This window comes from Pyrus communis, chromosome 11 (assembly GCF_041283825.1).
Source record: "Pyrus communis isolate YQ-2024b chromosome 11, ASM4128382v1, whole genome shotgun sequence".
In the NCBI taxonomy this organism is placed as follows: Eukaryota; Viridiplantae; Streptophyta; class Magnoliopsida; order Rosales; family Rosaceae; genus Pyrus; species Pyrus communis.
In genome coordinates, this window is record NC_142575.1 from 7,757,966 (window position 1) to 7,775,113 (window position 17,148).

The 17,148-nt window shown below is 33.9% G+C and overlaps 1 protein-coding gene across 1 annotated transcript; it reads right to left on the minus strand.

Moving 5' to 3' along the window:
* Positions 1–10,455: 10,455 nt before the first annotated feature.
* LOC137743284 (beta-glucosidase 12) lies at positions 10,456–13,917 on the minus strand. Its single transcript, XM_068483151.2, has 13 exons — positions 13,695–13,917; positions 13,437–13,506; positions 13,202–13,260; positions 12,989–13,064; positions 12,780–12,857; positions 12,533–12,620; positions 12,175–12,430; positions 11,895–12,010; positions 11,585–11,802; positions 11,459–11,490; positions 11,262–11,364; positions 10,983–11,091; positions 10,456–10,898 (listed from the first exon to the last, which is right to left on the minus strand). Exons 1-13 carry the CDS (start codon positions 13,872–13,874, stop codon positions 10,670–10,672), a joined length of 1,614 nt encoding a protein of 537 aa, XP_068339252.1. The 5' UTR covers positions 13,875–13,917; the 3' UTR covers positions 10,456–10,669.
* Positions 13,918–17,148: the final 3,231 nt, after the last annotated feature.

Consider the following 17,148-nt stretch of genomic DNA (forward strand, 5'->3'; position numbering starts at 1 on the left):
AATCACATACCGAACCGAAAATAAATAATATATATTATTATATATTTATATATTTATATATTTATATATGTATTATTATACATTTGAATTGTTGCTAACTACTAGTAGCAATATAATTGGTGTGGTCTAAGGTAGTAACCATAGCCCTTTATCGCCACATTTGCAGGTACGAACCTCTCACAAATGTGTCTATTTCTTCAACACGAAATCAAAAAATTGTATTGTTAGTTCGAACATATTATGTTTGTAACTTATTTTTTTTTCTTTTGAGTTTGTTACTTATTTTATTTTGGTTGCATGTTAATTTAACTTGGTATGAATGATTGCTATTTCCATTTGTATGCAATTTAGGAATACCAAACCATCTCAGATCGTTAAAGGAGTTGAGAGAGACCCGCATCCTGAAATTGTCACCTTCACCTTAATTTGCAACTTCTGGTTTAATTGTTGCTCAAAGAATCTGCTTCTACCTCAAAATATTTATGCCATATAAGTCTTTCCTTGTCACTCTTTCATATGAACTTGTCATGCAACTAATTGTCGCGTTCAAGAACTAAGTTGTCAACGCAATCACTTTGGCCAAAAATAGCTTTTCTAACACAAACTTTGGTTACTAACCACCCAATTAAACTACCACCTAGAGAGGGTGAACTTTCTTGTTGGACAGTGTGGATACATACCTAGGGATGGGCAAATACCCATCGGTTATGGGTTACCGCGGTTACTTGCCCATTTAAATTTCACAGTTATGATTATGGGTAACCGTTTAGATAAATAAACGGTTATAACCCGGGAAATTTAAATGGGTGGTTATGGATATTAACCGCAGTTATAAATGGGTAACCGTTTACCCGTTCATTTTATATATGTAAAATTAACACAAACCATGTTCCCTGTCAGACAAAACTTAGATCAATGCGATTGACTATAGTGCATGGTTTCTGTAGCTAATATAACATAGTTTTCCTTAACCACTTCAAATTTCATGGTCCATTATACATATTATGTTAGTACTTTACATTCTAAGTTAAATAACCCAAGAATATTGTCTTTTAACAATTTTGGTAACCCTAGAATACTTAGCAAATTTTATATTACCTTCATTGATAACCGTTAAAAATATCGTTAGCAAACTATTATTTTAATTGTTAGTGGTATAGGGACTTAAAAAATTAAAATGTGGAAATATATGATGAATATACCTATAACTGTGTTTAATTGTCAGAAAAAGAAAATTATGACAAATTTTTCTTTTTTAATTTTCAAGTTGTTAAAAAAACATGTAGACGGATGAAAAAAAAGTAAATGGTAAAAGAAAGGATAAACGGGTTGAAAAAAGATAAATGGGTAAACGGGTACTAAACGGTTATAGTTAAATGGGTATGCGGTTATGAGTATGGTTAACCGTTTATAAACGGTTATGGGTATGGATATAACCGTTTAGACAATTACCCAACATGTAAACGGTTATTCGGATATATGAATAAATGGTTATGGATAAATAACCGCGATTACCCGTCCGCCATAACCGTTGCCCATCCCTATACATACCTGTTAACTCAAATCTTGAGAGGGTGAACTTTCTTTCATTCTTTCTGTTGTTATCCATACAAGCTTCTATATGATGCAATTCCAAATTACCAGCATACTTCCCATCAATGAGCATGAAAGGCTTCTTAAAACTCCCATGCACTTGAACAACGTTTCGTCTTCGTCCCGAATCCTAGTATGAAATACTTCATTTAACTTAATAAAAACCCACCTCACATCTGACTGCTGCGGAAGAATCAGAACCTAGAAAACAATTTTATCCTTGGATTTCATGAATCAAAGTCGAGAAGTGGCCTCGTCTCTGTCAACAATAACTTTGTTTGTCGTCGTGGTGTTTGGCGGAGTCGTGAACCTTGTTGAATTTCTTCAATATAGGTGTCAAACTGAAGAAAATTGAGGTTCTACCATAAAATCAATTGGCAATATGGGGAGTTGAGTTGCCCAAGACCATGTATAAACACATAACAAATTTTGTCCTTCACCGATGTGGGATAACTCTTCTTCACATTTCAACTCTCAACACGCCCCTGCACGTGTGGCCTATCACGTGGACAACAAGCTCAACACACTAACTGTGAAAGCCATTTTTAACAAAACAAAATTTTAATACAAAAATATTAAATAGTTCTAACACTTGCAACCAAAATTGTAAAACTTTATTTTTTCAGTTGAAAATGCTTATTTTTTTATTTCCGAGAACTCTGTAGGCTTATTTGTAAGAATCCTATGTGGATTTAACTACTTGTGATAAAGGTGGAATTACATGTGGATAATACAACTTCAATAAGAGTTTGATACGTGGAAAACTAATGTCCTATAATTCAGGAAACACATTCGAAATGTTTGGGATGCAATTGCCCTTCCACTAACCCTTTTTCCACTGAACTTGATACAACGGGACAATAACCAACTCACCCACGATAGATGGGAGTTGGTAGCCATTGTTTCTGTACATGTAGGAGTTCCCTGCTCACCAAGAAGACATTCTTCGACATAGGGTTCTATCACCATAAGGATATAAAGGTCTTAAGTGAGTAGAAGGATTCCTTATGCAACTAACCATGTTTTCTTCAGAGCTTTTGTGTATGATTAACAACCACCATGGCTGCACCATGTAAGTTTTCTCATTATATTTGATCATGACCTAGCAGAGCATGCTAATACGAACTTGGGTTGTTCTTACATTTGGTATTAGAGCCATGTTAGTAAGCCCTAGGTCCGACGAATTAATAAGAAATCCCAATGCTTTTGCACGTATGAAATTCGTATGATGATTGCTACAGTTTTTCTATAGTATGATTAATTGTTCTAATGCCATATGCTGCTACCAAAGTTTTATTCACTGCAGGAAAGGGAATATATGGTTTGAAGATTAGACCACTATAAGCATTGTGCTTTTGTCATTCATGAATTGGTAGTCATGGTTGCTTCAGTTTCACAAACGATGATTGGTATCTGATTGAAATTCGGTATTTGATTGAAATCAGTTTCTTGATATCTATTTGATATTTATGTTGCAACCAATATGCATAAACTTGTAATAGGACATCAATTTTCTCCAAATAGAACTCTTCTTCGAATAACATACCGTCATATCAAACATATCCTCGACCTTGAGATTTATCACTACTAATATATGTAATGAATGGCTGAGAACATACCTACATGTATGCTATTTGCTCCATTCTTTTCGATAAACCCTTTTGAGGGTTTATGATGTTTTTTTGGTTTATGGTGGCAAGTGTTGTTTTTATTCCGATCTTAGAGTTGTGGTTCTCATACTTGATAAACCTTTTTCGAGTCGAAAGTCAATTTCAGGTTTTTTTGAGTTGAAGTACTGTCCCGGTAACATTAATATGGAATCATTGTCTTTGAATCTTCATGAAATTTTGAACTGGAGGGTTCCTTCAGGGAGGGTGATCTTATATCAATGTTTGTTTGAGAGATTTTGATTATGGTCTTTACTAGGAGAACACATATAAAGTATAACATTGATTAGGATCATTATTGAGAGAAATCAGCAGGCTTTAACTGCCTTCGATAAAAGCTCCAAAGTTGATCTGATCACTTTGGATTTTGGAGTCCATTTATCATTAAGCTTAGGAGGGAATATTTTGAGTGGTTTGATTTGTGAATTTGGTCATTGTATCTAATGGAATGTTAAACAAATTCGATTCTTTTAATTATTATTGTCGTTGATTATATTTTGATCCTCGGCATTATAATTCTTCAATTAATGTTTGTGAGTTCTCTATTTTTCTAGGACATTTGTGTTGCACAGTGGTTAATTGAACACAGGCCATTGGTTGAAGGGCGTTGTTGTCTTGAACTGCACCAGCTGCCTTGTACCCGTGGGCTGCTTCCATGAACTCTGTTTTGATGAAGCCAAAAGTTGATGAGCTTGGTTGACGAGTTTGGCAGTAGGGATATTCAATAATCACGCTGCAAACATGGGTGTGGTTGAATCATTTGACTCAGCTGCTGTATGAAAGTAAAGGTTGTTCTTTCATTTTATTTTGCCTTATGCTTTAAATAAAGCATGGACTTATGTGCTGGTGAATTTTACCATGTTAATGGTTCAGGTTTTATTTCAGTTATTGTGTGTATGTACAAATATATGTATGCAGTATATTGAAATATAGTGGATTGATGAAAGATTCAGACCGAATCAGCTTGGTATTATAAGCATTCCATTGCAGCTAAATAAAAGCTTGACAATGGTGGAGCACTCTAATAAGTGGGAGCTTGGAAACAGAGCTTTAAATTTGTTTCAGTATTTGCATAATGCATATTTGACGGTTTGTGTTTCTTGCCCATAGGTGTAACATAAATCTGTGTTGTTTGATGTTGCACTCTTTGCACACAGTTTGAACTTGATGTTGTGTATGTATGTTAAAGCAAAGGGGAGTGGAGATTGGGATTTATGTTGAACTTGAATATGGTTGCAAAATGATGTGAATATTGGTCGACTGCAGTAAAGTCTATGTGGTTTAAAACTCATGAAATGTTCACATTCCTTTCCAAAGAAGGGGATGTATAAATTGTTAGAAGTTTTAATCACTTTATAGCCACGTTTGTTATTGCTGCAATGTTACAACTCACTTTTGAATAGTGGGACTTAAGCTCCTTTTAGTCCTAGTTTGGATTCAACTGCCCTGTTTGAGTCTGTCTATGACTCTCTCCGTGAAATGTGGTGTCGTGCGGATGGAGACCATGGTGAGGATATTGGTCTAGAATATTACTGGGTTGCCTCTGATATTCCGAATTGGTGGACTAATGTACACGACTTCAATGGTTTTCTGGCTAATACTCTTCTTGGTTGTGATTATAATTGTTTGCAATTATAATTTTTCACATAATGCTTTTCTTTGTAAGTCTTGTACAAGAATGATCCCAACGGAAAACAACTAAGGTTGCAACATCTGGAACAAATAATCATGTTATTTAACCATTGGACAAATGTTTATTAAATCTTCACCAAAGTGAGATTTTATGGAAATTTTGGTCTGGGTGCTGTTCTATGTTTGCCAACATATAGGATGGTGGAAAAGGTGATACTGCATGCTTGTGCCGAAACCATTCATGAAGTACGTGATGCCTTTATCTGATTCTTTGGATGTGGCTTTTTTTATTAGCTTTAGCTGATGTTGTTTGGGATTTCATGGGTCACGTACTAAAATCATGCAAGTGTTATATACATTTATGTATGCATGTGTGTAAATATACATGATAATAATTATACGTATCCATTTTGCTTATGTGAAAGATATGATATGTTATTATATAACTGTTGAATATAAACCAAGTTCCCAGAAAAAGTCATTGTTTCCTTGCTCTGCGAAAGTCGTTTCATTTGGTTTGTTTGATAGTAATTTACCAATTCTAGACTTCCTTAACAGTGATATAGTGTAAAAGGAGTGCGGGCAGGAAACATTTCATGAGTCATAGTGATAAATCTATAAATATACATTTGACTTCAGTTGGTCTGCATTCAAATCTGAAATTTTGTCTAATATTTTTTGTTTTGGAATGAACTGTCTATGCAAGTGCTCCAGAGTGTTTTCCAGCAATTCGCATTGCTTTATTGGATTTGTTTTCACACAGGTTGATCCTATAACTATGAATACTAGTGATGAAAGTAAATAATCAATGATTGCTTGCCCAAGTGGGAGAATTAGTGAAAGAAAATTGGGCTTCACACTCATTAATTTATTGACAATAAGTGTATAAAGTCTAGAAAACTTAATGGGAGTTGTTCTTGGTTATTCTAATCATATTGTTTAAAAAGTTTTGTGCATTAGGTTATTAAAGCGTTATTCTATCTTAATCTATTGTGTGATGGCTGTACATTAAAGAGTTAAGGCAGTTTATGTCTCTTGCTCAAAAGTGTGACATAAACATGCATGACCATATGCACTTGTTTTTACGGCCGCTTGAGTTTTGAGGTAATTTTGAGTTAAAGATTGCTTAAGTGGTTTTGACTAAATAATCATTTTGTCATGGATGACTTCTTTACCTAATGTTTCTTGACTTCTTCGGATGGTTGCAATTATAACAATAAAGTCTTTTATGATAATATTTTCTGCACAAACATTTACTTCTTCACGAGAACTTCTTAGCAAGATTTTATAGTGCATACTTGTGTAAAAGATTTTAGGTACTAGATTATGTAAATTATGGTTTTAAAACTCATAACATGTCAATATTCTTTTCCAAAGAGAGGAATGTATGAATGGTTTGAGATGTTTTCAGGATATAACATTTTTAAGAAAATTAAGTTGACCGTTTTCTTGTCCAAAGGCTTGAAATCTTGGTTGTTTTCTTAATCCTTTACATGGTTGTTATACAATAAGGTTACATATCAAATAGTGGAAATGTGGGAGTGAGATCGACATTCTGACATGCATAAGTATTTGTGTTCTTGTTGCTCTTGTTGAATCATGTTTCTTATTTTGTCAACTAAATGCAATGAATGTATTGTACGCATTAATCAATTTCAGTGCTTGATAATGTTGCGATACTTCATCATTATTATATCTTTGGTTCATAAAGATGATTGACAGCAGATTGAAATCTGTTGTTCGAAGTGTCTGTCCAAAGACGATACATGAAGAAACCTGGGTTTTGTATGATTAAATAAAGGCACGATAAATCCATTTATGGTATAAGGAAGCATCATACAGTTTGGGTTTAAATACTTGTGGTTCTGGAGTGCATGACAACTTGGGTTCCGTTGAAGTGTGGGAGTAACAACTTGATATGTGTTTTACTTTTGCTCAGTTTACTTGCTTTGAGTTTGTCATTGTTGAATGTATGAGGTTTTAATTTATGACTTGCAATAAAATGTATGATCTTTGTTTCAAGGAACATTTTATTGAGTTTTATTATGTAGGAAAAAGGAAAAGGAATCCAGTGATTGAAGATGGCAAACCACTTTCAATCAATAAAGGTAAACTAGACAAATGGGAACGAAATGGGGTATGCATCAAGAACCGTGTTTAGAATGTGTATAAATGTATGTCATCATTAGCATTATAAGGTATGAATTTGTGGATTGTGGTTTCAGGGTGAATGCAACATTATTGTGTGCATTATTTCCTGAGATTCGAACTCCAAATGATTACTGGTCAATGTGTATAAGATGCTAGTTGCGTAGAACTCAAGTGATCACTAAGGAATGAAGTTATGTAGTACATGAAATTTCAAAACCATAACTAGTTGGCGTCCATGTGGGAGAATGTAAGAATCCTATGTGGACTTAACTACTTGTGATAAAGGTGGAATTACATGTGGATAATACAACTTCAATAAGGGTTTGATACGGGGAAAACTAACGTCCTATAATTCAGGAAACCCATTCGAAATGTTTGGGATGCAACTGCCTTCTACTAACCCTTTTTCCACTGAACTTGATACAACGGGACAATAACCAACTCACCCACGATAGATGGGAGTTGGCAGCCGTTGTTTCTATACATGTAGGAGTTCCCTGCTCACCAAGAAGACATTCTTCGACATAGGGTTCTATCACCATAAGGATATAAAGGTCTTGAGTGAGTAAAAGGATTCCTTGTGCAACTAACCATGTCTTCTTCAGAGCTCTTGTGTTCAATTAACAACCACCATGGCTGCACCAGGTAAGTTTTCTCATTATATTTGATCGTGACCTAGCAGAGCATGCTAATACGAACTTGGGTTGTTCTTACATTATTAGTTCTGTAGTTTGTTGCTGGTGTTTGAAGGATATAGGCTTATGATTTTAAAGCCCAAAAATATCAACTAGCAAAGTCCAAACAGAAACGACTACATTGGATATGAATTTGTTTGGTTTCTAAAGGGACTTCAGTTGACTTTATGATTTTTGAGTGAATTAGGTCAAACCGTAGCATACCCACCCATACGTATAGTTAGCAAGTAAGCAACAAACATCCACTTAATTTGAAACAAAATATTCCACTTTTTACTGGTAAAATAGATAATCCTAAGCCAAATTCATTTGGATAAATTTTTTAACATTAACCTAACATTATTCATTCAGGTAAAGTAGATCGATACATCTCATAAACTGCCATCCAACTTTGGAATGAAATAGGAACAACGGATATTTTCGTGTGAAGCAACACTTTAGTCATGACGTCGAAACTGCATTTTGAACATGCACCAAAAATAGATCCAACAAAAGTTCTAGGATACTCCAGCTGTTCTAATCGTTAATCTTTAATTACAATGACTGGAAAATCAAAGGGCATGAGAACCCAATGCATGAGTTGGATTTTCTTTGTATAATCCCCTCCAAAAGATATCCTAACAATAGTTCAAATGAAGTTCAAAATTTAAAGCAATTGAAGAGCAAGATAGAGAGATGAAATGGTGTTCATGCTCTTTGCGATGTGGTTTTGACAAAATCCAAACAAGTATAGAATCATACTCGTGAAGTCTAATGATATTCGATAACAAAAAACTCTCAATCTGAAAGTTGATTGCTTCCTTGAAGGAATGAGTTCTGAATCTCTGATTGAGATGTAACCCCAAGAAAATGTTGCAACTACGAACAAAGAAATCAACTTAAACATGAGAACCAAAACCACATAGAAAACCAAGTACAAAAATTTCAAAAAATAAGAAGTGAAGCAATAGAGGCAATGAGTTGAATCACCATTCAAATGTGATTTCAGTTAGGCATTTAATCAAACTTCTTATAGGCGAATACAAGCTTCGCAATTGAAAACCCACAAAGTAAAAATTATGTAAGCACCAAGGATCATATGTACCATCGTATTTCATTTCTTGCGGAGGCGCACTTATTTCAGTCTACCTTACTCTAGATAGTTTTAGAGTAAGCTGGAGGAATATGCAATTCAAACTTCTTCATGTGTAGAAATCCAGATCCATAATGGCCATGTGGTGTAGGATTCGTTTGGGTTCATGAATTTTTTTCTTCTTACTCGATATAGTATGCCCCCATGTCTTTTTCCATTACAAGTTAGTAGTGGAGGAGGACATGTGTGAATTTGCGAGTGACTTTGCTTTTAGCTTGTCAAAGCGGACTTGAATTGGTTGGAACCCTTAGGTTAATCATTAACTTGATCATGATTGTGTATCATGAACTCATAAGTTGTTGCGGCGCGTTATGCGTCGTTTAATATTAGTTCGGGGAAGAACTTGAGGAATTTTGCAGAGGATATGAATGGTAAAACGGCAATAACATTTCCCACATAGCTTGAAATTGAGTTCTGCAAAATTCTACAGAATGTTAACATCCACATATTAACGACGATGTATAAAAAGAAACTTAGTTTGCTTCGAGAAGGTACAATTTAATATGTCAAGTTGGCAGTGCTGTTCCAATGTGTTGCTTGGGTTGGCTTGCCGCCCAGCTGCTTAGCATGCCAGTTTTGGGATTGTTCTGTTTTATGAAAAATTGGAAAAATAAGAATATTGAAGCTCTGCATCATATCTTTCCAAGTGTATATGGCATGTCACTAAGAAGCCTTTGAAATTTTCGCTTGTCCCTAGATGTGCAGTTCTGACAAAAATGCAGTTTTGCCTGTTTTTATTTGAAAAATTGGAAGGATTGATCGTGTAGAAAATTATGACAGTTTGACATTATAATTTTCAGTGTCTTAGCTTTCGTGTCCAACTAGACTTCTGTCCAAATTCGTATGCAAAGTCGATTTTTTGTTAAAAATCATCCAAGAAAGAATGGTGTGATCTATGTTATATCGTGAACCATTCTTGGCGAATAGGCTATGGTGGGGCATTAAGGAGATAAGTTCTCCATGGACGTGTCTACGTGTACACCACGGTGAATATGACAGAATATGCATGTGGCAGAGCATTATCTTTAGTTGTCATTGGTTAAAGTATTTTTAGATGTCTTGAGAGTTCTTGTAGGGAAAGTAATCCTAATTAAATTGGGAGACTATCTATGAGGAAATCTACGATAAGATATTCAATCATCCTAAGATTACGTTGCCTATTTCCCAATATATCCTAATTTGACTTGAATTAGGGTTTTCAAACTTGGTTGGCAAGTAATATCTTCAGTGCGCTTAAGCCTAGTATGTCGGACTAAGAATGTAGGACTATGCTTCATGGGCTACGAGCATTTTGATCATTTTTGCTACCCAGGTGCCATGTGTCATGGTTTCATAAAATTATGGTCCCCCACACTTCAAGTGTTTTTCGATGACTCACTTGCATTTTTACTAAAGATTGATTCCAAAAACATTTACACTAGAAACGCTTTCAACCATTTTAAACAATTGCAAATGAACCCTTAGCATATTTTGGTTAAGGAATCACTAGCTAGTATAATGTGGCCTAAGGCCATTGATTATCTATGGCAACTTTTTGGTCAAAGTCTACTGAGGGTAAGTGTACAGTTTAATTGAATACTCAACATTCAAAAACATTTATTTTCATAAATAGTATATTACATTCATATGTAATTCAACTGCGGAAGAGGCACTAGCCATATTGGCAGTACAAATATAGAGAGACACACACTAATAACATATACAACAAACTCATAACAAGTTGTTGCAACTTATTCCAAATTAGAAGGAGTGAAGTTGAAAAAACTAAAAACAAGCCCCACAACATTCATCATTTGAAGTTACACTTGATAGAGAAAATCAGTGTCTCCAACATTATTGGCCAAAATATTTGAACTTCCTTTGCGCTTATTGAGGAAATTTTTGAACCAATAGGTCGAAAGTTTTGGGTGCCTTTGGAGTTCGTCAAAATCCACATAGTTAATACCAAATCGAACTGTGTAACCTTCACTCCATTGAAAGTTGTCTAAAATTGCCCATGCAAAGTATCCTTTCACATTACTACCCTTCCTGCACCACAAAATAAATAAATTATGACTTGATATCACTATAAAATGCAATATAGTCCTAAATAGTATTTCAACAAGCACTTACTTGATTGCTGCTTGAAGGTAACAGAGGTGGCGATTGTAGTAGTCAGTCCTATTGGGATCATGGAGGGCTTCCTCTAGTGATAAGGTGGAATCATTGAACTCATCAACGCCTGCAATATAATTCATTACCTATGTATTTAGTACTTTCTCTCAAAAAGAGAGATGTAGTTGGTTTTAAATTTAGATTTGGAATTACTCATCTGTATTTTGCATCAATATATACATATATATGTCAAAAATTAAAAAGTGAAATTAAGTGAGGCTTAAAAGCGTCAATTACCATTCTCAGTAATGTAAATGATTGGATCACCATACTTATTCTTCGTGTAGAGTACAAAATCGTGAATTCCTTTTGGATAAACATATAACCAGTCCGAAGCAGCCTGTAATACCATTTGAAGATATTTGAGATGGTTAGGAATTTTATAAAATTAATCCTCCAAATACAAATAACTTAACCTGAAATTTGATGTGTACCTGAGGACCAATAGGAATGCCATCACGTTCAGCTGCCATAACATAAATGAATGCGATCAATATTAGAATGTAATAATTCCAAGATATTAAATAATTAGTCGATAAAAGGTTTTCATTTGTACTCACTCATTGTAATAACATGTGGATCGTATAAGTAACTTGCAGGTTTAGAATAATTCTTAGGTACATCAGTTGCATATAGAGCAGTATAATAGTTCAATCCAACAAAATCAAAAGACCCAGTTAACATCTTGGATTCTTCTTTCGTGAATTTTGGCAATCGTTCTCTAACAAGGTATTGCATGGTGTACGGGTAGTCACCTCTTGTAATTGGATCCATAAACCTACAAAGATGTGAAAATTCCAATAATCAACTTTATAAGTCATAAAAAAACAAATATAACCCACTTGATTTATAGATTAATAATACACTTGCCATCCAAACATAAAATCCATAGCTCGATTTGCAGCATCTATATCTTCCTTTGCATCTGAAGCAGGCTCAAACCAATGTGACAGTAGTGTTATTCCTATCACCCCATTTTGATATGCCTATAAAGAAAATTCAGAAAATGATTTGATGTAGTGCCATACAAACTCCAAACTGTTTACCTCACTATACAAAAGGTTTCCTCTTGTGGTGGAACCTAATATTAGTGACTCATAAAGATTTCAGACCAAAAAAAAAAGGGAACTAACTAGTTAATTCATTATACCTGAAATTTATCTTTGTACACTTTTACAACAGCTGCATGAGCAAGGAGTTGATAATGTGTTACCAAATAGGGTTCAGTAGCCGAATCTCCACCAAGGCAGGTTGGGTCTTGCCAAGCAGAGCATCGACCCGGTGCGTAGATCCCGATTGTATATCCATGGTTACTAAAGGTATATGGCTCATTCAACGTGATCCAATGCTTCACCCGATCACCAAAATGTGAAAAACAAAGTTCTGCGTAGTCTTTAAAGTCATCGCTGTGTGTCCAAATTTCAAAAAAAAATTTGTTAGGTGTGGTACGTTTTATTTAATTAAGCAAATGATCAATATTGCACTTAAGATAAAATTTGTTTACTTACACAATACGAGGGCTTAAGAAACCACCATATGCATCTTCTAACGCTTGGGGAACATCCCAGTGAAAGATTGTCACAAATGGCTGTATACCTATTTATAACATTACCGGAACGAGAAAAAAAAAAAATAGTTTGATTCAATATTGTTTTATGAGTGCACGTTATTAAACTCTAATTATATATTAATGGATGGGATGATATATGAGATTAGATGGGATGGATGATATATGAGATTAGGTAGCTTTATCACCATTGCGAAGGAGTTCATTGATGAGATTGTCGTAGTATTCAATTCCTTTCCTGTTGACACCCCCACTTAGCGTGCCATCTAATAATTAGAACAAAATAATCAAGTGAGTTAATACCTATCTATATATCGAAATCGAATTAAGTAAAACAGGTTAATCGATGAAGTAATTGGTCCCAAATCAAGTATATGGACGCGGATGTCAACATTACTTGGTAACAATCTGGACCATGAGATAGAGAACCTATAAGCATCCAACTTCATATCCTTCATAATTGCTACATCTTTCTGTAATGACAAGAAAGGCATACATAATTATAAGAAAGAAGCTAAAAATTAATTAAGGCTCACATGTTCAATGTGCTCTTCAACTTCATAGTGGAAATTTAGGGTTTGGAGAATAATATTATTCCTTGATTGACAACCTTATAGAGGTGGTATTGATCAATGGCTACATCTCCATTGCTGCGATCATCGATTTTTTCTGTCATTAACCATAGAAGTTTTTATTAATTAGAGAATAAAGATGGTAGGAATCATAGAATGAGAACTATTATATATGTCCATGTAGTGCATGTATAGTCCATATGTATCGAAAAATATAGAGACATATACTACATGCCCAAGGGTATTTGATGATAATATGTAGAAGACTATAACCTGGATGGTCGTGGGTGAAGGTGTCCCATATGCTTGGTCCTCTACCATCTACGTTCCATGCACCTTCTACCTGAAATATGCATATGCACATTCAAACTGAAGATGTCAATATTCATGCTTGGAATCAAACCGAAATGTGCATGTGCATATATATGCTGTAGTTTTTCTAACATTGAAATCAAATTAGACCTATGTGATTATATGAAACTCAAATTAATTAAAGGGTAATTAAATAGCTAAGCCCTAGCAGGGACTGGCCTGGTAAGCTGCTGTAGATCCACCAAAGACAAACCCTGGTTTTAGAGCATCAAACTTGGTCCTGTCAAGTGAGTTACAGACAATGGGTTTATCTGGCTTAGCAGCTTTGGTGTTTGTCAATGCGAAGCCATTGAGTAGCAAGACACACAAGAGCAAAGAGCCTAACTCATGCATTGCCATAGTTAACTGGAGGGGTTTTGGTGATCGAGATAGCTAGGTTGGTTCTTCCCTGCATATTGCATGGGGTTTATATAGAGGGCTACGTACCACGTCTAAACGTGAGAATAATTGATAAGCATTTATTTACTAAAATTTGATAAACACGTGCAGGCTTTAAAAAAGTGAAGACCACTTAGAAGTCCAAAGCAAAATATAAGACGTGAGAATAATTAATAAGCATTTATTTACTAAAATTTGATAAACACGTGCAGGCTTTAAAAAAGTGAAGACCACTTAAAAGTCCAAAGCAAAATATACTTTTGTAACAATAATAATGAAATATGAATACTGTTGGGATAATACATATTTAATTATTTATACAAAAAACTAAATATACTTTTGTAACAATAATAATTAAATATGAATACGTTTGCAATATTATATATTTTTTTAGAAGTAAATAATTTCTCAAGCATGTATATAACGTAAAACTTTGGTGGATTGGTTTTGGGAAATATATCAAGGAATGGAATTAAGTAAAGACAGATATTTAAAAAAAAAAAAATTAAATTGAAAAGTGGAGAAACACAGTTCAAGATAGTGTAGGATATGATACTTTTTCATTTTTTGATTTTTTTTATCCAGTTGGGACCTCATTAGCAAGAAGTGGCGGTACACGTATGCATGGAATGGACTAGAAAAGTTAGAATTCGACCTCATTGGATCTTTTTTTTCTGAAAATATCGGGAATTCGTAAATCGTGTTCGTTTATCGTACATTGTGCAGTCAGAAATCATTTAAATATTTTAATTTAAAATTAAACACAAATATTACTTAACAAAAACTGATTGCACGATATCTGATGAACAAACTCTACTGCAAGTGACACCCATCCAAAGATAGGATTCTATCTGGATTCAAATTGTGGAGATCCTAGGGATAGAATCGCCTCACAAGACATAAACCTAACCCCTTAGCGACGATGAAAGCTTTGATGTGACTCCATTTTCCATGACAGCAACTCATCATTATTACCAAAAGAAAAAGAAGGGAAAGAGTGGGAATCTAATTCTTCATTCCACACGTGAAGTAATAGAACTAAAATGCACGTTGAATAAAAAAGTGTCGTGGCTAGTGATCTTGTGCATTCGAATGGGTAGTGCGAGGTTACAGTTTGCTAGAAGTGGGAAGACTTTGATTGGGAACGATTTTTTCAATCTAAGGGCATCTTGTCTTTGTGCACACTAGATTTGGCCAGATTTTTAATTAAGAAACTGAAAATGGTAGGATAAAAATGTCAATATAGATGGCTCCAAAGGGGTTAGTTTTTAAAATTTCTCTAATAAGTATTGTTTGGAGTGTACGAGAAATGACACAACATGAGGAGGAGATAGAAGTTCCTTCCCAAACAAGAAGGCTAAAGAGAAGATTGCTAGCACTCTATAGAATTATTTACTTACTAAAATGAGAACACTAATGCTATTAATTAGGCACACAAACTGACCACATATATTTGCAATAGTTGAGCTTAGATGTATTTTTTTGAACAAACGATATTGTCTATATTAAGGGGATTGAGGAGTGAACTAAGAGCCTAAGCCTCAAAATAGGCTAGTAATTATGGTTCAAATTTGTCTTTGATGAAAATGGAACCTAATACCTCTCAAATTCGCCTTTAGAGAGTGTGGTTGTAATGTTGTTAATTTTGTTTTTCTAAATATCTTAATTATTAAAAGAGCAAATGGTTTATTTCTCAAATATCCATGTTTTTAATGAAATACGATAACTACTATATTAAGGAATACATAATGAGATTACATATCCTTAGAGAGCAGAACTAACTTTTAAAATTCTAATTAATTAGGTATATACCATTAGAGCATAACTAACCTTTTTTTTTTTTTTTTTTAACGGACGATAGTATTCACACTAAGGGGTGAGAGAATTAATGGGTTAGGCCTTACAATGAGCTTGCCATAATACTATAGTTCAACTTCGTTTTTGTCAAAAATCGAACCAAAGATCTCTCACTTATAGGTAGAGATGAATAACATTAGACAGTAGTACTACGTGGCAGGGTAGAACTAACTTTAACTTTCAAAAAAAAAATATATAATACATAATTTCTCTTTCCTTTTTTGAAACTCTTCTGACTTCATCTTCCACAAGCCACCAGAAGGAAGAAAACCCCAGAAAAACTCTCCTCCCTTACTTTTAAATTCCTAAAGATATCATTATCCCTCGTAAACTTGGGTTTGTTAATTGGTAGATATTGGAAAGCTATTAATTTATTCTCGGACCGCCGTTGCATATATAAAGTGGCCTGAAATGCTTTAATTGTATTTTCCAGTAATAAGATTATTGTCTTTGAACAAGGGAAATAGGATTGAAGTTTTGAGTGTTGACAATTTATTAAGAAAAAAATTATTTATTGATACAAAGCCCTCCATCCCAAATCTTCTAGGTCAGTAAGAAAATAATTTATTTCTATAATTTCCGTTGGTTGGGGTTGGGGAAGATGGGAGGGGTTAAAATAAAATCTGGTTCTTTCACTCAGTGTGAAAAATTAAAAATTAAGAACTGCAATGGTGAACTGAGGAAATTGGAGGGAAACAAGGATGGAGAGTTTTTCTATTGATAAATTTTTATTTTTTATTTTTGAACAAACGGTATTACCTACATTAAGGGAGTGGAGGAGTGGATTAAGCCTCACAATGGAACAGTAATAATGTGATTCAAATTCACATTTAGCGAGAATCAAACCTAAAACCTCTCACTTACCGTAAGTGAAGAGGAATATCACTAAATCGTGGTACCAAGTGACTTCTATCGATAAAACTTAAACTCACACCTTTAAATTAGTTAAGGTTCATTTAATTCTTATTATGTATATATATAATAACAGTTTTTGGGATAAAAGTAAATTAAATATTTAGTAATAATTAATTAGCTTTAAGACTAAATCTCGACCATTTATTAATAGATAATGCTAAAGAGATCAAATTTTTAAATCACATAATGTGGATGTTGATCATTGATTCCAGATCTTGAACCAATTTCAACAGAATGCGAGGAATTTAGATCAAGAACTAAACACTCCCAATACTGTTCATTTTCTTTTGCTTTTTTATTTTTATTTTTTTATTTTTTTATTTTTTTATTTTTAAATTTAATATATATATATCAAATTTAAAAAAAAAAAAAAGGAAAACTAATAAAAAAATTTTGAAAACTTTGAATTTTAATGATAATGACAAAATAAAGGGTAAAATGAATAGTACCATGATTGACTTTT